Genomic DNA, 24,016 nt, shown 5'->3' on the forward strand with positions numbered 1-24,016 from the left:
TGCTGTCTATAAGGGGGGGGGGCTGCTGTCTATAGGGGGGGGGGGGCTGCTGTCTATAAGGGGGGGGGGGGGCTGCTGTCTATAAGGGGTTGGCCTGCTCCCTACAAGGGGGACCTTGCTCCCTGTTTATAAGGAGGGGGCCCACTGTCTACAAGGGGGGGGGCCTGCTGTCTGTAAGGGGGACAAGAGGGGGCACTGTCTATAAGGGGGGGGGGGGGCTGTTGTCTACAAGTGGGACACGGGGGGCGCTGTCTACAAAGGGGGGGCCCTGTCTACAAGGGGGGGCTGCGGTCTACAAGGGGGCTGCTACTAATGTCTGCAGTTATCTATACTACCTACAAGTGGATACTACCTACTATTAAAGGTAATCTCACAGCAGAGTCACCTGCACTAACTTGAATTTATAGGTAGACCCATTGCAGGTGACCCGGTTTCTACCGCTGCTCTCCATGTGAACGTCAGCGCAATCGCTCCGGAGACATTGGTCTCGCCGCCAAAGCAAATTCTCTGCCCAATGGAGAAGAGAGATCTTGGCTCATACTGCAGCAGCCGCCTCCATTGTACAAGGAACCACAAGCAGCGCCAGAAACCGGATCACCCTGGTGTCAGATTCCCTTTAAAATAAAAGTACTCGTAATTGGTATCGGCGAGTACTAGAATTAAAGTATCGGTACTTAAAAAAAATGGTATCGGGACATCCCTACTTTTTTGGACTTTGTAGGCTGTTTCTATCCACATAATAGATAAAAAACAGCGCATTCTGTATTTTCCAAATTTGCAATTTTTTTAAACGCCCATTGAATGGCTCCATTACAATAGTTCTGTATAACGTTCTGCACAATACACATGTTATGTGGATGCTAAATACACTCATGTGAAGCTCTTTAAAGGGAATCTGTTACCAGCTGTGTACCTGTGGACTTTGTTTTATATTTTTATTTTATTTTTTATTGTAAATTGATCTTCATTTTTTGGACTCTTTCTATGCAATATTTTTTTCATGTGCTGAGACCCCCTCGATCTTTAGATATGGCTCGATGAAGTTCGCAACACTCAATCCGTCACTTTGCAGATGACAGGCTCCGTAGACCATAATAAAGCCCATGTACTGCAATGAGCACCAAGCCAGAGATTGAAGCGTGCATTCCAAAGGAATAAAAAAAAAAAGGGCAATTGTTATAAAGCGGAGGCTACATGGGAACTTGGCCATAACTTAGGTCGCAAGGCTAAGGATCAACGTGTCGCTCTTTCTTAGTCATGCTGGGTCATTAAAGGGGTACTCTGGTGGAAAACTATTTATTTTAAATCAACTGGTGCCAGAAAGTTAAACAGATTTGTGAATTACTTCTATTAAAAAATCTCTGGAGCATACAGCAGCTAATAAGTACTGGAAGGATTAAGATTTTTTAATAGAAGTATTTTACAAATCTGACTAACTTTCTGGAACCAGTTGATATAAAATAAAAGGTTTTCCACCAGAGTACCCCTTTAGCACATGCTGGATGGAATTTTAGCAGTTGTGGGGTCACAACACAATTCAGGGAGGGACACCGTGTTCTTGGGCCTTTTTGTGGCCTTGCTATGTAGTCCTAGCCTAATGGTGACATTAAAGTTCCATTATTTTTCTGTCTATTTAGTTCCTGATTAAAATTGACATTTATTTGCATTATTTGCCTGCAGATTAGTTTGGAATCTGGAGAATCCACTGATGTTGTTCAGGATCAAGCAGCTGAGATTCTTGATGAAATGGGTCAAAATTTAACCCTGGCTACTGTCCGAATGTTTGCTCTCACTCTGAGCAAAATCTTCAAAAGGCTTTTTCAAAAAGTTTGTGTCAATGAGGAGGGCATACAGAGGGTAAGTACTGCTCGATTTCAGGTAGAAAATAGGGGGATTACAGTGATCCCTCAACTTACAATGGTCTCAACATACAATGGTTTCAACATACAATGGTCTTTTCTGGACCATCGTAAGTTGAAACCAGACTCAACATACAATGTACAGACAGTCCAGATCTGTGATACCTGTCAATGGCTGGAAGAACTGACCAATCAGAATGGGCATTTTACTGGTAAAACACCTGTATTACTGAAGTGCATGCACTGACTGGTGTCTGGTAGCACCCCCTACAGTACAGGGAGGTATTACAGGTTCTGTACACTTTATCTCTACCAGGGTTAGCTGCTCCTTTGGACACCAGGTGAGGGCGACTCCATTACTTTTTAGGACACTGTGTACTGTACAGGACCCTGAAGAAGCTCCTGTCCTCTACATAGACTAGTGTTTCCCAAGCAGGGTGCCCCCAGCTGTTGCAAAACTACAACTCACAGCATGCCCGGACAGCCTTTGGCTGTCCGGGCATGCTGGGAGTTGTAGTTTTGCAACAGCTGGAGGCTCCCTGCTTGAGAAACACTGACAAAGACAGTGATTTACAGCTCCCAGCAGATCTTTCTTACTTTTATATGTAAGGATTTGCTTTATCTATATTAGTTATCTACTTATTTTACTTAATCCTCACTTTTTCCTATTTTTGGATGACATTTTGGTGCCTTTAGAACCAATTACCAGGTTTCCATAGAGTTCTGGTCTCAACATACAATGGTTTCAACATACAATGGTCGTCCCGGAACCAATTAATATTGTAACTTGAGGGACCACTGTATATATTTTCATTACCAATTATAATTTGGAGATTCAATAAGTTATAGTAAATTTATGTTAAGACTTCTGATTGGATCAGTTTGATGCCAAATGACAATCAAGATAACATTTATTTTTCTAGGGTCAGGTTGTGACTAGAAAGTACTACTTGAATAAATACTGTAAGTGATACAGTCGTGTGTGTACGTGAGGAGTAGCACTATTTGTGGAGATTAATAGGCTGATCAAAAAAAATCCAGCTGCCATTACAATTGTCAATTTTGCCACTCCGATAAAACTAACAAATATCAGTATCAAAGTAAATCAAAATTTTCTTTTAATTTTTATTTTTTTTAATTATCATTATTTTTTTTAATCTTTATTTTTATCTATAAATCAAAACCAAGTAAATCAAATTTTAACTTCTGATTTATCTTTAAAAGTAAGTAAATAATACATCTATTTATTATGTAATTCCGCAGTTGGCACAAGCTATTCAAGAGCATCCGGTTGTATTGTTACCCAGTCATCGGAGCTACATTGACTTTTTGATGATGTCATACGTTCTGTACACATATGATCTGGCACTTCCCGTTATCGCGGCTGGAATGGGTAAGTTATTACTGATCTGTTTCAGCTGCATTGTGTATATGCTTTGTTGTTCTGATAAAGGAAATGAATGTGTATGTGTGTGTGCATAATTCTTTTAACCCTGCGCTAAATCAACCTGATCAGCGCTGGGTTATTAACCTTATAAGTAAACTTTTTATACTTTTTTAAGTCCATGTGGCAGGTTTTTCTACAGCAGTATGTACATATGTTACATGCAGTTTTTGGCGAGAATTCACCATGGATTTTACCCGGTCTACATTGAAAATAAAGAGTAAAAATGTACCGTATTTTTCGCCGTATAAGACGCACTTTTTCTTCCTCCAAACTGGGGGGAAAAAGTTGGTGCGTCTTATACGGCGAATACACCCCTATCACGGCGGTCCCTGCGGCCATCAACGGCCGGGACCCGCGGCTAATACAGGACATCATCGATCGCGGTGATGCCCTGTATTAACCCTTCAGACGCGGCGATCAAAGCTGACCGCCACGTCTGAAGGGAAAGTGACACTAACCCGGCTGTTCAGTCGGGCTGTTCGGGACCGCCGGGATTTCACCGCGGCGGTCCCGAACAGCCCGACTGAATAGCCGGGTTAGTGCTTACAGGACACCGGGAGGGACCTTACCTGCCTCCTCGGTGTCTTCTCCGTTCAGGGATCCCCTGTATGGCCGGCGCTCTCCTTCCTCGTTGTCGCGTACGTGCGTCGGCGTGCGTAACGACGTGATGGCGGCGACGGAGAGCAAGGATACCCGGCCGGCAGCAGAGATGTTCCGGAGCGACGGGGACACGGCGACAGCGATGGAGCGGCATCCAGGGCAGCGGTGATGGGTCCGGAGCGGTGGGGACACGGGAGTATTACCTCCTATGCAGTGGTCTTCAATCTGCGGACCTCCAGATGTTGCATAACTACAACTCCCAGCATGCCCGGACAGCCAACGGCTGTCTGGGCATGCTGGGAGTTGTAGTTTTGCAACATCTGGAGGTCCGCAGGTTGAAGACCACTATTGGGTTTAAAATCTTTATTTTTTTTTAGATTTTGCACCTATAAATTGGGTGCGTCTTATACGCCGTTGCGTCCTAGAGGGCGAAAAATACGGTACAACAGAAATTGACATGCTGCTGCCATGAAATCCACCACAAATACATTTCTAGGTAAAAAAAAAAAAAAAATCAATGTATTGGTGAGATTAGTAAACTCTGATCCACATGCCTTAGGGCAGTGGTCTTCAACCTGCGGACCTCCAGATGTTGCAAAACTACAACAGCCGTTGGCTGTCCGGGCATGCTGGGAAATGTAGTTTTGCAACATGTGGAGGTCCGCAGGTTGAAGACCACTGTCTTAGTGTACATTCACACATACATTCACTGTATCTGCTGCAGATTTTCCGCTTCAGATTTCATGCTGTAAACACAATACAAATACATAGTTGAACACATCAAATCGGCAGCAGATATGGTATGTTTGAATGTACTGTAACCAGCAAAACAGTAATGCCAAACCTGCTAGTGTCACTATATTTTTAACCAGGGACATCTATTTATTGGTTCTCTATGCCTGATCTTCTGCTTTTGTATGGGTATCAGGTTTTTCGTATCAGGTTTTTGATGAAAAACAGATTCCTTAAAACCTGACTAAACTGTATCAAAAAGTGTGTACAAATTTTAACCCATATACGGTTGAAAACTGTACACGGTTTAAAAAATGATGTCCGGTTGCATCTGTTTTTTTAAGAAATAAAACATATACGTTTTAAACTTTTCACTCCATTTTGAATAAAGTTTCACTTGTTTGATTGAAATTCCAAGAAAAAAAAACTGTGCAAAGTCAAAAACCGGATGGTGAAAACCGGATGGAACCGTACGCACATACAGTTCTGTACGGTTCCCATTGACTCCCATGTTTAAAAAAATCGTATACGGTTTAATACAGTTTTTCACCCGGGCCAAGAAACGTGGTAGACTACAGTTTTGGGTACTGGTAAAAAACTGGACAAAACCGTATGAGATGCAAAACGGACTAAACCGGATGATGCGTTTGACATACGGTTTACAATGTTAAAGGGTAGCTCCCACCATCCCTTTTTTTTTTTTTTCTATCCCTAACCATCTCCCTGCCTTTACATTTTTTTTTACTATATTAAAAATGCTTTTTTTCTGTACTTAAGTACTACAACATATGAATTTTTTTACTTCATGACAGTGCCCATGTAAGTCAATGCATACAGTTTTCTATACAGTTCCGTACGGTTTTTAACTTGAAACCGTGTACGGGAACTTTTTAATAAAAACGTGGTGTACATGCACCCTAAGAAAACAAATATTACCATGCAGTTTTGTGTGGAAAACAATGCTGGATTATCAGTATTCTTAGAATAAACCAGATTATTTTGGAAAACAACGAGCACTAGGGAAGTAGTGCAGAATAAGATGGGAAAAATAAACTGGTCAACTTCTTCTATTATTTGCCTCAGACTTCATGGGAATGAAAATTGTGGGAGAGTTGCTGAGAATGTCTGGTGCCTTCTTTATGAGACGCACTTTTCGTGGAAACAAGCTTTACTGGACAGTGTTTGCGGAGTACGTGAAGACAATGCTGCGGGTTAGTGAAGTAAAAATGTATTTCTCTATTAACTATCCTAAAGCCAATATACCATTACGCTTTACGTTTCATCGCCCCTTCAAATTGGGTAGAATGCACTTGTGGTTAGCGGGTTTTACATGGAAATAGTCTGGAACACGTTGTTATCACATTGTTCAAAGACCATATGCAATATGCCACCAGGTCCTGTCTGGTTTATGGCAAAGCTTGAGGCATCTCTGTCCCATATTCTTTGTTATAGTAAGTAGGGCTGGGCGGTGTACCGGTTCATACCGAATACCGAAGTTTTTGTGCTGAATTTTAACCCATACCGCAATACCGGTTTGGCCCCTCCCCCTTGGGAATAAATGAATTGTCAGCCCAGCGCTGCGCTGTCCCCACATCGGGGAACTAATCATATGTGACCCGCGAGCGCTGTTCTGCCCCCCCCCCCCCCCCCCCCCAATTAATTATTAGCCCAGCGCTGCACTGTCCCCATCGGGGTAAATACTCACATATGTCATCCGCAAGCGCTGCCCTCCTCGTCCTCCTGTTTGTTGCGGCCGCCGGCGCTGACACTCTATACCAGTGGTCTTCAACCTCCAGTTGTTGCAAAACTACAACTCCCAGCATGCCCGGACAGCCGTTGGCTGTCCGGACATGCTGGGAGTTGTAGTTTTGCAACATCTGGAGGTCCGCAGGTTGAAGACCACTGCTCTATACTGTACGCTATGCCTGGGCTGCTAAAGGTAAACAAAATAAACTTTAACTCACCTTCCCCGTCGGTCCGGACCAGCTTCTAAGGGAATGGAACGTCGGGAAGCCATGAGCCTATCAGCGGCCGCAGCGATGTTCCGCCTCGGCCGGTGATAGGTTGAGCGCAGTCATGTAAGGTGCCGGCTTCTTACATGACAGTGGGTTCAGCCTATCACCGGCCGAGGCGGAACATCGCTGCGGCCGGTGATTGGCTGACGGGTGTCCGACATTCATGTCCCCAAGAAGAGTGTAAGTCCAACATGGGAACATGCGTTAAAGTTTATTTTTGTTTACCTTTTGCAGCCCGGGCATAGGGATACAGTATAGAGTGTCAGCGCCGGCGGCCACAACAAACAGGAGGACGAGGAGAGCAGCGCTTGCGGGTGACGAGAGAAGTACCCCAATGTGGACAGCGCAGCTCTGGACTGATAATAATTTTTTTGGGGAGGGGGGAATACCGTTGTTTACTGTGGAACTGCCATAAGTTACAAAAATACCGCGATACACATATTGGCCATACCGCCCAGCCCTAATAGTAAGTATAAACAGACAAAGCTTATTTTTAAATACTCTCTTGTTCTCTAACAAGGGCTATGTGCCTCTAGGCGCAGCGAGGGGGGAATTTATCATTGGTTGTTGTCTTCATTTTAGGGTATATTTTTCACATGTGCAATTTTGCATAACATTTTTCTGAGAATTTTAAACATCACAGCATCTAAAATGATTTTTGGTAAACTGACTTAGATGTTTTTCACTGGTTGAGCATCCAGTGGTTAGAAATTTACAAAGTGTGCATTTTTCAAATAAACATCGTAAAGCTAAGAAAAATTAGCAAATAGTCACCACCCTTTGCCCAATGGAGGCGGAAGTCTGTCCCTGCCTTCTTCCTTTCTCCCATATGCCTGTCCATCTTCTGCATATGCAGAGTCTCTCTCATTCTCGCAGGTACAGCTTCCTCCTCATTGATCCTCACATCCCGATAATGGGAAACCTATGCCCGCGTGCTATACCAGCAGAGTGCTCACGTGGGCACAGGCTCTCATATCATTAGGACTTGAGAATGAAGATGCAGAAGATGGGCGGGCATATGGAAGCAAGGAGGAAGGAAAGCTGGCTTCCGCCTCCATTGTGCAAAGAAACATATTTGCATTCAGCCTGTAACTCTGAAACGTCTCGATTGATTTTTGTAAGTAATAAAATGTTTTATTCGGGATCACCTTCACTATGACTTTAGTGTTAGGGTTTAAAGACTTTAGTAAGTATACAAGTAAATAAGTTGAATGCAGAATAGGTATATTCACACATACTGTAAATGCCAGACGCAGCATAAAATCTGCAGCATATATAGTAAATTTGAATATACCCTAAAATCTGCAGCATAAAATCCAGAGTATATACATTAGGCTTGTTTCACACTAGCAAATTACTCCGTTTAGTAAGTTCCGTCGCTAGTTCCGTCCTAAAATCAGCTGTCACCGGCAGTAACCAAATCCTATACGTCCGTTAGAAAATCCCATTATAGTCTATGGGATTTTTCAAATATCCGTTTTAATCCATTATAGTGCGTTATTGATAATAGTTCATGAACTATTTTCTTTTGTACTATCTTCTGTCACAAAATAACGTCCGTTATCAATAACTGACTATAATGGATTAAAATGGATATTTGAAAAATCCCGTAGACTATAATGGGATTTTCTAACGGACATATAGGATTTGGTTACTGCCGGTGACAGCTGATTTTAGGACGGAACTAGCGACGGAACTTGCTAAACAGAGTAATTTGCTAGTGTGAAACAAGCTTTATGTATGAATGCACCCTTAAAGGGGTACTCCGGTGGAAAACCTTCCTTTTTTATTTATTTATTTTTTTAAATCAACTGGTGCCAGAAAGTTAAACAGATTTGTAAATGACTTCTATAAAAAAATCTTAATCCTTCCAGTATTTATTAGCTGCTAAATACTACAGAGAAAATTATTTTCTTTTTGGAACACAGAGCTCTCTGCTGACATCACGAGCACAGTGCTCTCTGCTGACATTTATGTCCATTTTAATAACTGTCCAGAGTAGGAGAAAATCCCTATAGCAAACATATGCTGCTCTGGTCAGTTCCTAAAATGGACAGAGATTTCAGCGGAGAGCACTGTGCTCGTGATGTCAGCAGAGAGCACTGTGTTCCAAAAAGAAAATAATTTTCTCTGTAGAAGTATTCAGCAGCTAATAAGTACTGGAAGGATTAAACATTTTTAATAGAAGTAATTTACATATCTGTTTAAAGGGGTACTCCGGTGAAAACTTTTAAATCAACTGGCGGCAGAAAGTTAAACATATTTGTAAATTACTTCTATTAAAAAATCTTAATCCTTCCAGTACTTATTAGCTCCTGAATGCTACAGAGGAAATTCCTTTCTTTTTGGAACACTGATGACATCACGAACACAGTGCTCTCTGCTGACATCTCTGTCCATTTTAGCAACCATGCATAGCAGATGCATAGCAGATGTATGCTAAGGGCAGCATGGCGGCTCAGTGGTTAGCACTGCTGCCTTGCAGTGCTGGGGACTTGGGTTCAAATCCCACTAAGGACAACAATAAATAAAGTGTTATTATTATTATAATAACGTCAGCAGAGAGAACTGTGGTAGTGATGTCATCAGAGAGCATTTCAAAAAGTAAAGAATTTCCTCTGTAGTATTCAGCAGCTAATAAGTACAGTAAGATTTTTTAATAGAAGTAATGTACAAATATGTTTAACTTTCCTCCACCAGTTGATTTTAAAGAAAAAAGGTTTTCACCGGAGTACCCCTTTAACTTTCTGGCACCAGTTGATTTAAATGGGTACGTCGCTGCTCAGCGTTCGGAACAAAATATTCCAAACTCTTGGAGCGGGCGCCCGGGACTCGTGACATCATGGCCCTTGTGATGTCACACCCCGCCCTTTCAATGCAAGTCTATGGGAGGGGGCCACGTGAAGTTGAGTTGTTGTTTTCTGTCTAACTGCTCTTTGATGACTCACGTCCCGGGAGCTGTGCATGATGGGGAAAATATCCCCATAGGAACTGCACAGCTCCCGGGACGTGAGTCATCAGAAAGCAGTTAGACAGAAAACAACAACTCAACTTCAGAAGCTAATAACTATTGGAAGGATTTTTTAATAGAAATAATTTACAAATCTGTTTAACTTTCCGGAGTCAGTTGATATATAAAAAAAGTTTTGGCCTGGAATACCCCTTTAAAGATAGAAGAATTAATTTAAAGCTCTGGGCACCTAAAAACGATCCAGGCCCCGTTGGCCAGTTTTAGCAGCAACCAGGACCTTTAAAGTATTTATCTGCATAACCAGGATATCTGGTATAACGCTCAGTTTTATGATTATATATCAATATTTTGGTAAGAATTCTTTTTAAGAAAGCTTTTGCATTTCACATTTAGCATTAACAGAATGGATTCAGACAGTCTTTAGTTACATCTTATAATAACTAGAAGCTCTCTCCCACAGAGTGGCTATGCTCCAGTAGAGTTCTTTGTTGAAGGTCAAAGAAGCAGAACATGCAAGACATTGACACCCAAGTATGGTAATTATCTTATTGTCCTAAAAATTTCAGTCTGACCCTTTAAGGTGACAAATCCTTGCAAACAAAGATCAGTGGGTGCCTGTTCACTCACTAACTAGTCAGTGGTAAATCATGGAAAGCACAGTATACAAATCTACTAGACCTAACCCTTTCATTCCATACAGCTCACTGGTTTATGTATTTCTCTCTGTGTGTGAGCTAGGTACTCTGGCTTTATTGCGAACAGCCCCATGCTCACTCCGTGCTCACTCAATTTATCTTTTATTTGCCAGTATGGCCATATAGAAAAAACGTATATATTCTTATGAGCCACCCAAATATCTTGTTCTGAGAAATTCTGATGAGGGTTCGTCTGCCCAATGTTATGAAAGGGTTTGTCTTGTGAGCTGCAGACATGAGCAGATAGAGAGAGAGATAAAATATACCTATCTTCTAACGGATGGCTGTTTGCAGGTTTCGTTAAAGGGTCAGAGACCCGAAACATGTCAACCATGCATGTTGACTGTCTTCACTTTGTATTCCTGATGATTTTATGGCTGCAATAAATCTGGAGTTTTAACGTGTGCCGGCGCTTCCAGTACTTTTCTTCTGTTTGCTGAGACAGAGACCGTGCACCCCGCCCTACGAAAGCTGACGCCTGTCTTCCTTACTGAGCCTTGTACATTATTCATGCAGAGCAGGCATGCATGCTGCAGCTCAGCATCACCTCAATGACTCTTCAGCTTAGAAGAAAAACATGATTTTATAATCATGTCCAATTTCTTTTATCTCCTTATAGGGAAATGAGCCATTAAAATCAAATGTATGCTCAGCCGATGTGCATGTATATGAGAGGATCAGAAGAGATAGCTATCTAAAATGTAAGTAATGTATAGTTTAATCTAAAGCTTTTACTCTTCCTATCCATTTTTCAAGGACTCCTAAGTGTCATAATGGAGCCATTTTTCAAAGGAGAAGTGTTTGATACTTATCTGGTACCAGTCAGTATCAGCTATGAGAGAATACTTGAGGAGACACTTTATGCATATGAGCTCCTTGGAGTGCCAAAACCAAAGGAAACCACATCAGTAAGATTGACTTCAATATTCTTAATGACGTGTTATTGCTTAGGTCCTGATGGTGCTTATGATAAGCTTCCATGTCTCCCTACAGGGATTGATCAAAGCCAGGAAAATTCTCAGTGATGACTTTGGAAGTATTCATATATCTTTTGGGAAACCAATGTCATTGAGGTCATTAGCATCTGGAAGACTAAATCGCTCTCAGTATAACCTTATTCCCAGGTATTGTGTCTCTCTTTATAAGAAGGAAACTGTTATGTTTCACTTATTTTAATATTTCTAATCATACAATTTGCTTTTTAGCATCCGCTTATGCAATATGTTGTTTTCATAGACAGTAGAACAATGATGAGAACGGTGAAGCTCATTGAAAAGTGATTGAACATGCATGGTAGCATATATGATCATTTATGTATAGTTTACAGACTGCAGATGTGTCAGTGTTAATAAAAATGGTGGCATAAATTCTTGGTATTTGAACATTTCAGACATTTCTCTCAACGACCTTCAAAGGAAATGCAAAAGTTTATCTCTGATGTGGCCTATAAAGTAGAACTTCAGCAAATAGCTAATATGGTGCTGAGCCCTGGAGTCTTGATAGCAGCCATTTTGTTACAAAATCTACCTTCACTGAACTTCAGTGTATTAGTTGACAAAACCGTTTGGCTGAAAGATCTTACAGAAGCCTTTGGGGGATGTCTAGAATGGCCTGGTGAGTAAGCTGATCTTCTCACTACAACTACTGTTCACACTCGGGTCATTTGGATAGTAAAATACAAGTGGTATCCACATAGATATGACATTTCTGTATCTCAAATCAACTGTTTAGTGGTTCAGGGGGTTAATGCTACATACTACAGAGAATATACTGGTCATCGAATAACTATTAAGGGTAACAGTTAGTCACATAGATCAATCAGTTTGTGATAGGCCGTATATTCCCTCATATTGTTCCATACTGTCCATAAATAAGTGTTTCCATTTCTTTTTTTTTTTGTGTTGTTTATTGAAAAGCGTGCATCTGAACAGACTATGCATCCATTCTATAAAAAATGAGATGTAGCTTGACGCAAATAGTTTTTTGTGTATGCACTTGACGTTCATGCCTACTGACAATTCACTTGGATCGTTATATCGGCCCACAAGGCCGTAGTTTTTCCTGTTTCTCTGTAAGTTACTCTGATTGCATACGCTGTTTAAATAAACTTCTTGTTGAATTGAAAAAATTAAATAAAAATGAGATGTACAGAGTAATAGCATAGACAAACCAATACAATGGTGCCCCATGCATGTCTCATCTTGAAAACCAATAGTACAATTGAATAATTGCAGTAATAAAGTGGACCTGTCAGCAGAAGAATGTGGGTGTAAATAAGTCCATGGCAGTCTACCGACATTTTGTAAAACTTTTGTGCTGAAGGGATTTTTGACCATCTTGCTTACTTGACTGGTTTTGCAGTGGTTGTGTATTTATCATGTGCGACTTTTATCCAAATATCTAATATTTTTGTAATTTACAAATCTGTTTAACTTTCTGGCACCAGTTGAGTTAAAAAAAATAAAATAAATAAATAAATGCCACCAGAGTACCCCTTTTAACACCTTCCCACCCCAGGACGTATGCATATGTCCCAGCTACTGACATGTTGGCACAACTGGACATATGCATACGTCCTAGTGATGCACTGCAGGCGATTGATGGCAGGACCCGGCTGTCAATCACAGCTGGGATCCCATTGCAACTTCTGAGACCAGGATTGCATCGGTCTCAGTAGCATTAACCCCATAGATGTCATGATCAGTCCTGATCATGGCATCTATGGGATTGACAGTGGGGGGGGGGGGGGGGGCTCCCTCTGTTATGTATCAGCAACCCTGCCAATCTATTGGGGGGTCCCATTGGTTGCCATGGCAGCAGGAGGCCAGATGATGGTACAGCAGCCTGTGAGGTGAAAACTGGAAGAACAGTAATCTGTTGTATTCTATGCTAAGGATTGAACAATATATATATACATGAAACCCAAAGTGAAGTCTTAAGAATATATTTAGGTGCTCATTATTCTTATATATGTGCCTTGTTATTTATATTGTGTGTTTTTTTTCCTTTTTGTTTTGTTTTTTATATCTTAGATAACATGTCTGCCAGTAAAGTAGTTCGAGCCAGCATAGACCTTTACTCAAATACTATGAAACTTGCTGATGGAGAAGTAATTTTATTTGAGAAAAACCCAAATGACATTCTTACAGAAGAACAGGTCTTTATCCAGGCTGTTACTTTGCTCATGTGTGCCTCCTACAGGAACCAGATGGTCAATACATATATACGACCTGGCCTGGTAGTGCTAGCTTGCAAGATGGGATCAAGCACATCAAAAGGTAGGGGGCTACAACATTTTTATCTTAGATAGAATTATTGTTTCCCAACCTGTAGTTACAAGTTTTCTGTGTTCAGCACATTTTTTTTTAGCTGTATTAGGATGATCATAATAAAAATAATGATAATTATAATAAACAGGCAACAAACTCAAAAGAAAAATGTTTTGGAGGAATTATTGTTTTTGTACATATCCAGTTATAAGTGAGGATACTAAGTCTTCTAGCATAAGTATTCACCCCCTTACATTTTTTACGGATTTAAATTTATTTTATTGCAATTTTATGGAATGGACCAACACAAAATTGACTATCATTTGGACATAAGGAGAAAATATTACATGGATTTCAAAATTATTTACAAGTATAAATCTGAAGTGTTGAGTGCATATTGTAGTATATAGTGGGGTTTGTACACATATCTTAATATACGTGCTCTTAGTTAATTACTTTTTATTATAACTAATGCTAATAATGTACTAACCCACCATTATATATTTGCCATCACATATATTTTACAATGATGGCCCAAATAGGCTGAAAAATGCGGGGGCGTGCGTGCCTGGTCAGATGATATCAGATCTCACCAGATTGTCACAGCTATTAAAAACAGTTTCTCTGACCACTCTAGCCTAAAGGAGGTCTATCGGGACCCATGGTAGGGCCAGCACTTTCAGTGACTCACAAGTGACATCTTCTGTGTAGTTATTCCCTTTCTTATTCTAAAAAGAAAGTTAATCAGAGAAGCAAAAAAAAAGGAGCTGCAGAGAGCAACAGGTATTAGTCTTCAACAACTCTGTCCTTTATGGAAGAATGGCAAGTCATTGTTGAAAGTGAGCCACATGGCAACTTAGAAGAAGGTGCTCTGCTCAGATGAGACCAGAATGTAGCTTTTTGGCCTCCGTGCAAAGCGCTGTGTGTGGCAGAAACCCAAAATTGGCCATCACCCTGAGAACTTTTGAATACAATGAATCATTTTGCACTTTCGAATAGTATGCATGCCGTGTTAATTCATTTTAGTCTATTTAATTTACAGTTTATAACAGTAGCAAAATGGGCAAAAAATTGGTAAAAACTGTATGCCATACAATTGGATATGTCTACAGTTGACTTACACTGTGTGTATTAAACAAAAAGAAAACCTAAGGTCACATTTGGCACATCCACTGCAGGAAATCCATCAGACAACAGGAAATACGCTGTTGATTCTGCTATGAACAGACACACAGAGCTACCCCACAGCAGCCCCGTGTGTGCAGTAAGGTTTGGAGGCGGGCCAGCTGGGCTGTGGCTGGGGTAGCCCTATGAGTCTGCTCATAACTGAATCTGCAGTATATTTCCTGCTGATTGGCAGAATTCCTGCTGTGTGAAATATGCTGAGGATGCTCTACATGTGACCCTACCCTAAGGGTGTATTCAGTTGTACAGAATCCTGCTTAGATTTGAAATTGCAGATTTCAATGTAAACTAAAGGACCGAACACCACATTAAATCTGCAGCATTAAAAATGCACAGGATACTATATGTGTGAATACACCCTTAGGGCTCATTCACACGGGCAGATTTAATTACAAATTCACAGCATGTTTTCCGCTGCACGTTTGAATAGGGACAGGCTCTCCACAAGAGATTTTTGGCAGTGGCTGAAAATTTGCTGCAGACTCTATTAACTTCCGCCACGTGCATATTTTGCTGCTGATTTTCCTACTGGTTTAAAGTGAATGGGTAGGAAAATCAGCAGCAAAATCAGCACATGTGAACGTATGTACCGTAAGGGTTTGTTCACATGTCCTTGGTTTTTTGCTGCAGATGTGCTGCAAAATCTACTGCAGCAAATCTGAAAATAAGGACATCTGAATTGACCCTAAAAGTATATTAACACATACCATATCTGCTGCAAATTTCTTGTTGTTAAAGGGGTATTCCAGGCCAAAACTTTTTTTTTTATATATCAACTGGCTCCGGAAAGTTAAACAGATTTGTAAATTACTTCTATTAAAAAATCTTAATCCTTCCAATAGTTATTAGCTTCTGAAGTTGAGTTGCTGTTTTCTGTCTAACTGCTTTCTGATGACTCACGTTCCGGGAGCTGTGCAGTTCCTATGGGGATATTTTCCCATCATGCACAGCTCCTGGGACGTGACATCATCATTGAACAGTTAGACAGAAAACTTCAGAAGCTAATAACTATTGGAAGGATTAAGATTTTTTAATAGAAGTAATTTACAAATCTGTTTAACTTTCCGGAGCCAGTTGATATATATAAAAAAAGTTTTTGCCTGGAATACCCCTTTAAATCAATACTAATGAACAGTTGAACACAGCAGCAAATCTGCAGCAGATACGGTACCTGTGAATGTATCCTGAAGAGAATTTCAAAAACTGTGGCTCTGAAAACAGTTAAAGAGTACCTGTGATCAAAAAAACTTTTTATATATAGTGTATTAATGTATGGCAAACAACTTCCTAATTTAATGTAATAAAAAAAATAAAATGTTTATTTCTAACCGTATTTACTGTTTGAAAAAGTCACCACTAGGGGGTCTCCCTACATGTCCCGGTCGCATAGATTTCAGATTCATGCTTGCCTTGCGTGAGTCCGAAATCTCAGACTGCAGCCTGGACATGTTACCAGCACAGTGCTGCTCCCTGCGGACAAGCGGGGTTCTGTACACTGAGGACAAGCAGGGCTCTGTACACTGAGGACAAGCAGGGCTCTGTGCACTGAGGACAAGCGGGGCTCTGTGCACTGAGGACAAGCGGGGCTCTGTGCACTGAGGACAAGCGGGGCTCTGTACACTGAGGACCTCACTCGCGTTCTCCCGCCCACTCCCCCCCCCCCCGCTCTTAAAAAAAAATTTAAGGGCTGGGGGGTGTTAGGTGTAATTAGGGAACATAGCCTGAGTTTTATTTAGTGATAGGTACTGTTTAAGAGGCAGGGGTGACGGATGTTTGTCCCCATCGATCAGATATTGATAGAGCATCAATAGACAAAAAAAGTCCTGGAGAACTGCTTTGGTCAGAGCCCTACATTTAGGACCCAGAGTAAAATGAATATTAACCTCCTGAGCGGTAATCCCGAGCGTGACTCGGGGTTAATTTTCCCTGCCAGGATCAGTAACCCCGAGTCACGCTCGGGGTAGAATTGCAGAGTTCCCGGCCGGGCTGCACGATATATCGCAAAAGCAATGCGATATAGCGATGCGCCCCCCCGGGAAAACATGCGATTATCTGCTCTGGTCGGCTCCCGTTGCGGGGGCCGGCCAGAGCAGGTAAAGAAAAATACTAAAAGTCAGTGTTTCCCTACCAGGGGGCCTCCAGCTGTTGCAAAACTACAACTCTCAGCATGCGCGAACAGCCCCAAATGCTGTCCGGGCATGCTGGGAGTAGTAGTTTCACAACAGCTGGAGGCCCCCTGGTAGAAAAACACTGAGCTAAGTGTAAAAGGAAGAAGTAGTAAAATAAAAAAAACTTTTGCTCACCTAGTCCCGGTCCCTGCAGATGCCGTTCCCCTCCGTGCGGTCCGGGGTGTCCTCTCTTCACTATTCATCTTCTAGGACCTTTCACTTTTCAGCCAATCACAGGCCGCAGTGGTGTAAAGCCTGTGATTGGCTGAAGGGGAAAGGACTTGTTCTGCAGGAAATACACTAGGTTTGAAATCTGCCCGGCAAACCTAGTGTATACTGCTGCAGGACAAGGTGACGGGGGGGATAGGAAGAATGTGACAAAGGGGGGAATGTGACAGAGGGGGGGATGTGACAAGGGGGGAATGTGACAGGGGGGAATGTGACAGGGGGGAATGTGACAAGGGGGGGAGGGGAATGTGACAAGGGGGGGAGGGGAATGTGACAAAGGGGGGAATGTGACAAAGGGGGGAATGTGACAAAGGGGGGAATGTGACAAAGGGGGGGAATGTGACAAAGGGGGGGAATGTGACAGGGGGGGAATGTGACGGGGGGAATGTGACAGGGGGGGATGTGACGGGGGGAGAGGAATGTGACATGAAGGGGGGGGATGTGACGGGGGGAGGGGAATGTGACATGAAGGGGGGATGTGAAAGGGGGGGGATGTGACAGGGGGAGGGGAATGTAACATGAAGGGGGAGAATGTGACAAGGGGGAGAATGTGACAAGGGGGGGAATGTGACAAGGGGGGGAATGTGACAAGGGGGGAGAATGTGACAAGGAGGGGGGAGAATGTGACAAGGAGGGGGGAGAATGTGACGGGGGATGTGACAAGGGAGAGGGGAATGTGACGGGGGAGATGTGAAATGGGCGGAGGGAGATGTGAAATTCAGTAAAAAAAAATTGTACCGCTTTTGGTACACATTTCCAGACAGAATCATAACGCCAGGGAGGTTAAGAAGAAAAAGAAAAGTAAATTGAAAAAGTTTAAAATGTAGCAGGCTGTGTTTAGTGGAGTGAAGGAAAAAGGCACCGAAAGTAGACCTGATATGTATGCCAGTCTCTTGTTTTGATTTATTTTCCCTTTATTTTATCTTTAAAGACGATGTTTTCAGGACGTTTTGCTTCTGGAGAAACCTTTTTTCCAAAGAGTTCATTTTCTTTCCTGGGTTTGAAGAGAAGGTAAGAAAAAATAAAAACTAATTACTCAGAGGCATAATTTTCTTATTCAAAAAGGTTTTCTAGCACATACCTGCTACAAATATTGCAGAAAAATTAAAATGTGTAATATGAAGATATTACCCCAGACTGAGTCGCAGAGTCACCTTGGGCTTAACCCTAAATAATGCATAGGGTAATATCCATTGTGAAGACACTCGCCAGAATGAGGACGCTGTGGGTATGAAAGTCCACAGCATTCTCTGATTTCTGTGCAGGGTTTTTTCCACTATGTGGAATGAGTTTTGATAGCCTAATCCAATGTACTTTAAAGTCACTAGAAATAAAAAATTGAAGTACAAACAATGAAGTGAACAGCAGTAATGAGGATGGGAAGATGAGCTGACAGATTTCCTTTAAGGGGCTTATTGTTAACAAAATCTTATGGCATCCATCCAGGCCCAACAGTAAGAAAGCCTGACCCTGACTGAATTGCTGCAGTGATGTCACATACATTGTGTATGATTCTTCATGCCTGATGTGATCACTTTTCCCCCCATCATTCTGCACTCATTTGCCTTAGTGGCAAAGTAAAAACAGAATGTTTGAAATATTTGGTAGTTTACCAAAAAGGAAAAAAACTAGTATATTGCATGGACATAAGTAGTCAGACACTTTAGTCAGTTGAAGCATCTTTGCACTTGCACACAATTTGAATGCACTGCACAAGAACAAGATTTGAAAACAGGACTCAGCTTCCAACTCACTGTCAATCAAGCAGGGACAGGGATGGGAGGGGGAGCAAGGAGGTGTTCTAGCCCTCAACACTTTAAGTGCTTGAAGACTCCTCTTTGACACGTGGCACCAGAAAATAAAAGCATTTTCTATGTTATGGAAGCACAGACAGATATCTGTACCATGTGTCTCCTTGTCCTAACAGCTATCTAAGGCTAGGTTTTCACACAGTTTTCTTTGTAAAACTGCCACTGCAGTTTTTGTGCCAAAGCCAAAAGTATATCCACTAGGAAGGAAAAATATAACTTTCCTTTTATATTTCCTATTCCTATTGAATACACTTCTGGCTTTGGCTCAGAAACTGCAGGGGCAGTTTTACAAAAAACATCAGAAAAAAAGCTGCGTGGAAACCTAGCCTTAGACAGTCACCAGTTTGGAAATTGAATTGCAGCTGATATATTCCCTTTAATTCCAGGTGAGACACACATTTTCTATTAACTAAAAGTCATTTTCCTTTACAGGATTTTGAAGAAGGCAGTTTTCTGCTGTCAAAGTGTGATGTAGTTCATCTAACTCCACATGAGATAGTCATTACGAAGAATGGGGAGAGCACAGCCATGTTCTTATTTAAAATGTTTCAGCCTTTCTTGGAAGGTTACCAGGTGTGTTGATTTATTTATTTATTTTTTATTATGCACTTTTTTTTTATTACTTCAGTATATAAATCCTCAGCATAAACAGAAGATATACCGTGTATATACTCAAGTATAAGCCGAGTTTTTCAGCACGATTTTTCATGCTGAAAACACCCCCCTTGGCTTATACTCGAGTGAACTCTCCGCCTTCAGTGGTCTTCAACCTGCGGACCTCCAGATGTTGCAAAACTACAACTCCCAGCATGTCCGGAGTTGTAGTTTTGAAACATCTGGAGGTCCGCAGGTTGAAGACCACTGCGGCCTTCGTCATCCTCCAGACCCCCCCCTTTTGTTTTGTACTCACCTCCCCACGGAGGGAAGGAAGGGTGAGCTGGTCCGGGCCATCTATGCTGCAGGGACCGTCCGGTGGAGAGGGATAGTCGTTCCGGGCTGTCCATCTTAACCGGGGGGGCCTCTTCTCCGCGCATCGGGCCCGACCCCTGACTAGTGACGTTGCCTTGACGACGACGCACAGGGACGTTGCTGGGAGTTGTAGTTTTGCAACATCTGGAGGTCCGCAGGTTGAAGACCACTGGATTGACAGGCGGTGATGATGAAGGGGGGGTGGGATGATGACAGGGTGATGATGACAGGCAGTGATGATGAAGGGGGGGTGTGGGATGATGACAGGGGGATGATGACAGGCAGTGATGATGAAGGGGGGTTTGGGATGACCTTTTCCTGGGTTTTTGGGGTGTAATTAGGGTCCTCTGCTTATATTCGGGTCGGCTTATACTCGAGTATATATGGTAAAATTGTACGATGTAATTATTTTGTTTGATTCATTTTTAGGGGTAACATAGCAATGGATATTTTAAGTTATAATTTAATACATTGAAAATGTTTAGATGAGAACTACATACACATGTTGGCAAAAGATGTTTACAGTATATTAAGCATGGGTATGCTTATTTTACAGCTAGCCTTTAAGCACTTAGCAATGGAGGTTACAGATAGCGTGACAGAAAAGCAGTACCTATCTGGTGTGAGAAGCTTTATTACACAAAGGATCCTGGCAGGTGAGCTCTTTAATGTCATATCAATACGTACCATAATGAGTACAGAAGAGCCTTCTTTATAAAATGTGTTTTTCTTTTATATATGGATTCAATAAAAGTTTTTGTGCAACATTTGTACAGAAAAGCCAAATGAGCAGAAGCCATTTTCTACAACACACAGATTTTGAATTAGAAAGAAGTAGAAAGAAATATATTGATATACAGACATTGTATAATGAATATGCAAATGTTCTCTACTGAGCCTATTATAAGACATACAAAGTCTTCAGACCCTTTTACTTTTTTCACATTTTGTTATGTTGCGGTCTTATGTGGCAACTGCAGCTTAGCTCCCATTTAAGTTAACGGGAGCTGGACTGCAGCTTACAGAATTTTTGAGTAAGGCTTCTGCAACACCTTTGGCTATTTTATTAGTTTACGTTCACAGAAATGTTATTAAAACACAGTGCTTTATTGTTACTATGCTGTGATGTAACAGAGTATCTCTTATATAGAAATTGTAGGTGTCAATCAAAGAGCCGTTTTGCATTAGGACAACAACATACCCATACCTTTTACTTTTTTACAGGAACTTCCCAATGTTATGAGGCCTTATCTTCTGATATGCAAAAAAATGCACTACAATCTTTTGTGCAGCTGGGGTTTATGAAAGGTTGTAAATCGTAAGTATATGTTCCTGTTCCCATTTTATAATGAAGCATGTTTAGCCACTCAAGGCTTAGAAACAGTTGTGTAACTCATTAGTATTACAAAGTCTCGGGTGTAATTGGGAAGCTATAAGAATATTGCCAAGACTCTGAAACTGAGCTCCAGCATGGCTGGCTCAAGACCATACAGTGGTTTCACAGGACAGGTTCCTCTCAGAACAGGCCTCGCAATGGTTGACGAAAGAAGTTGAATGCACATTTTGGAAACTGTATAAGTGCTGCCAGCATTGCTGCAGAGGTTGAAGAAGTGGGAGGGTCAGCCTGTAGGCACAAGATAGTGTTTAGATGTGTCAACTGTCAAGTGTGTGTGGCAACAACTAGGTGAAGCGTACAAATGTGTCATGCCTACAGTCAAGCATGGTGTTGGAAATTTCATGGTCTGGGGCTGCATGAGTGCTGCTGGCACAAGGAGGCTACTGTTCGTGAATGGACCCATGAATGCCAACATGTACTATAACATGAAGACTGAAGCTGAGCATCATCCCCTAAAATGTGAAGTCCCTAGCAGACTATAGCTGCTAAGCAACTTTTGGTTTGTGTATGGGGCTGGATGTTTATGGAATGGCAGGCAGGTTAGAAGTGGGATCTGTCATTTATTTTCTAGCCAGTCCATATTTTCAGTTTGGCTTAAGTAATCATCAGTGCTGAGATCGATTGTTACTGGGCTTACAAAAATGTCTTACTCTATCTACACTGGGAGGCAGTGAGGAAACTGGAGCTTAGCTGGGTTTTTTGAATCTAGAAGTTTGTAGCCACTGGGGGACACTTCAATTCTTGTGTGAGTACCACATTGGATGCCTATTGTTTTTGAACAGGTGACTGGTAGCAAGTCATCTGTATCATTAGGGTTAGTAAGGGTTAGTTAGTGCTATGAAAGCAGGATTTATTTAGTATTTTTATTCATTGAAGGCTGTATTTTGGTATGTGCTTTAAAGGGTACCTCTCATCAAATAAACTTTTGATATATTTTAGATTAATGAATGTTGAATAACTTTCCAATAGCATGTTAATGAAAAATATGCTTCTTTCTATTGTATTTTTCCCGATCAGTCCTGTCAGCAAGCATTTCTGACTCATGCTGGAGTTTTAAACACTCAGAGCTGCCAGCCTGCTTTGTTCACAGCCAAACAGGCTGTGAACAAAGCAGACTGGCAGCTCTGAGTGTTCTCCTTTGTGAACAAAGCAGACTGGCAGCTCGTAGTGTTTAGGACTCCAGCATGAGTCTGAAATGCTTGCTGCCAGGACTGGTAGGGAGACCCCTAGTGGCCATTTCTTCAAAGTGGAAAATTAAATAGAAAGAAGCATATTTTTTTTAATAACCTGCAATTGTAAAGTTATTCTGCATACATTAATCTATAATATATCAAAAGTTTTTTTGATGAGAGGTACAATTTAAAATAAATGCAGGAAATGCCCTGTAAGAAGTATATGTGTCACTCTCTGACAGCTGTTTTTATGTTATTTGGCTGGTTCTACTTTGCTAATCTCCCACAGAGGATAAAACATTATAGTAGTCATCCAAATCAGGACCCAACCTAAGATGATAAGATACTATGTCACAAAGAAACAAAGAGTTAGGCCTTTTTGTGAATGGAGTTTATTCATTACAAAAGCTCAAAACAGAGTTGCAATGCACAATAATGCCATTTCTATACACCGCATAGAATTTAGAAAATTTAGAAGCAGGCCTAAGTGGAGACTAGATGTCCTCTTTGCATTTCCCAGAATTAACAACAATATAAAGTCCCCTAACCAGGCCACAGTTCACAGCTACAAACACACACAATGAAGGGAGTTGACTCTGGCCAAGTTCGCTCCTTTTGAGAGAATGTTGGTTTTCTTTTCACTTCCACTAACTTAAGCAGTCTACAGAGTTGCAGGGAGTTTTAAAAATCTACCATGCCACCACAAAAGCATTGTAGTTACACTTTAAGATCAGCCCTTGGTTATTAAATTGGAATAGATTATAAAAGTTTTTTTGGTGTTCAAGGGTATATAGGTATCGAGGTCAAGTATACAGATAAATATATGTGAAAAACACCATACCATTAGGGACATATTTTTTTTTTTTTTTTACAAATAGCAATATTACAGGCAGCAATAAATAGGTCTTTTTTTATGTGTTTAAAATATTGTATACTATTTTTATATCATATATTCATAATTTATATCTATTAGGGGTGTGTCACAAGTGCCCTGTGATTAGACTACCTAATTTTATTTGTTAATATTGTGGTATAATAAACTGTTATTATTTAATATTCATCCAGTTCCTAATGGTATGGTGTTTTTCACATATAATTTATCTGTATACCTGACCTCGATACCTATATATCCTTGAGCGCCAAAAATCTTTTATCACTTTTATTGCTAGTTTTTTCACCTTAGGTGTGGGTGTTTATTTGGCTTGCTCGGGTAAATTGCATACAGCATAAGTGAGCCCTCCCCATTCAATCTTTCTTTCCTGGAATAGATTATAAATTGTAGGCTATGTAATGAGTCGTGATGAAGTTAATCTACATGTGATATCTGGAGCATTTCCTTCATTCCACTGCTTATTTTTTTTATCTGTTATTTCTTAGGGGTGATGCAGTCATCTTCACTGTCGATAAGCAAGTTATGGCAGACATGGAAGGAAAACTTGGTAACAGACATTAGGGGAGATTTATCAAAACCCGTGCAGAGGAAAAGTTGACCAGTTGCC

The 24,016-nt window shown here is 41.2% G+C and overlaps 1 protein-coding gene across 3 annotated transcripts in view; it reads left to right on the forward strand.

Annotated features, from left to right (window-relative positions):
- Nucleotides 1-24,016, forward strand: part of GNPAT (glyceronephosphate O-acyltransferase) — a 34,718-nt gene that overhangs the window by 7,311 nt on the left and 3,391 nt on the right. For all 3 annotated transcript variants that reach the window (XM_056567109.1, XM_056567108.1, XM_056567110.1), the window contains exons 3-15: nucleotides 1,681-1,857; nucleotides 3,123-3,252; nucleotides 5,722-5,849; nucleotides 10,085-10,160; nucleotides 11,076-11,227; nucleotides 11,313-11,443; nucleotides 11,710-11,933; nucleotides 13,352-13,597; nucleotides 18,101-18,180; nucleotides 19,413-19,553; nucleotides 20,506-20,605; nucleotides 21,174-21,267; nucleotides 23,895-23,956. In XM_056567109.1, coding sequence (XP_056423084.1) covers nucleotides 1,681-1,857; nucleotides 3,123-3,252; nucleotides 5,722-5,849; nucleotides 10,085-10,160; nucleotides 11,076-11,227; nucleotides 11,313-11,443; nucleotides 11,710-11,933; nucleotides 13,352-13,597; nucleotides 18,101-18,180; nucleotides 19,413-19,553; nucleotides 20,506-20,605; nucleotides 21,174-21,267; nucleotides 23,895-23,956 — 1,741 coding nt within the window. The remainder of the gene's footprint in view (nucleotides 1-1,680; nucleotides 1,858-3,122; nucleotides 3,253-5,721; nucleotides 5,850-10,084; nucleotides 10,161-11,075; nucleotides 11,228-11,312; nucleotides 11,444-11,709; nucleotides 11,934-13,351; nucleotides 13,598-18,100; nucleotides 18,181-19,412; nucleotides 19,554-20,505; nucleotides 20,606-21,173; nucleotides 21,268-23,894; nucleotides 23,957-24,016) is intronic.

Source organism: Hyla sarda, chromosome 3 (genome assembly GCF_029499605.1).
Source record: "Hyla sarda isolate aHylSar1 chromosome 3, aHylSar1.hap1, whole genome shotgun sequence".
Classification (NCBI taxonomy): Eukaryota; Metazoa; Chordata; class Amphibia; order Anura; family Hylidae; genus Hyla; species Hyla sarda.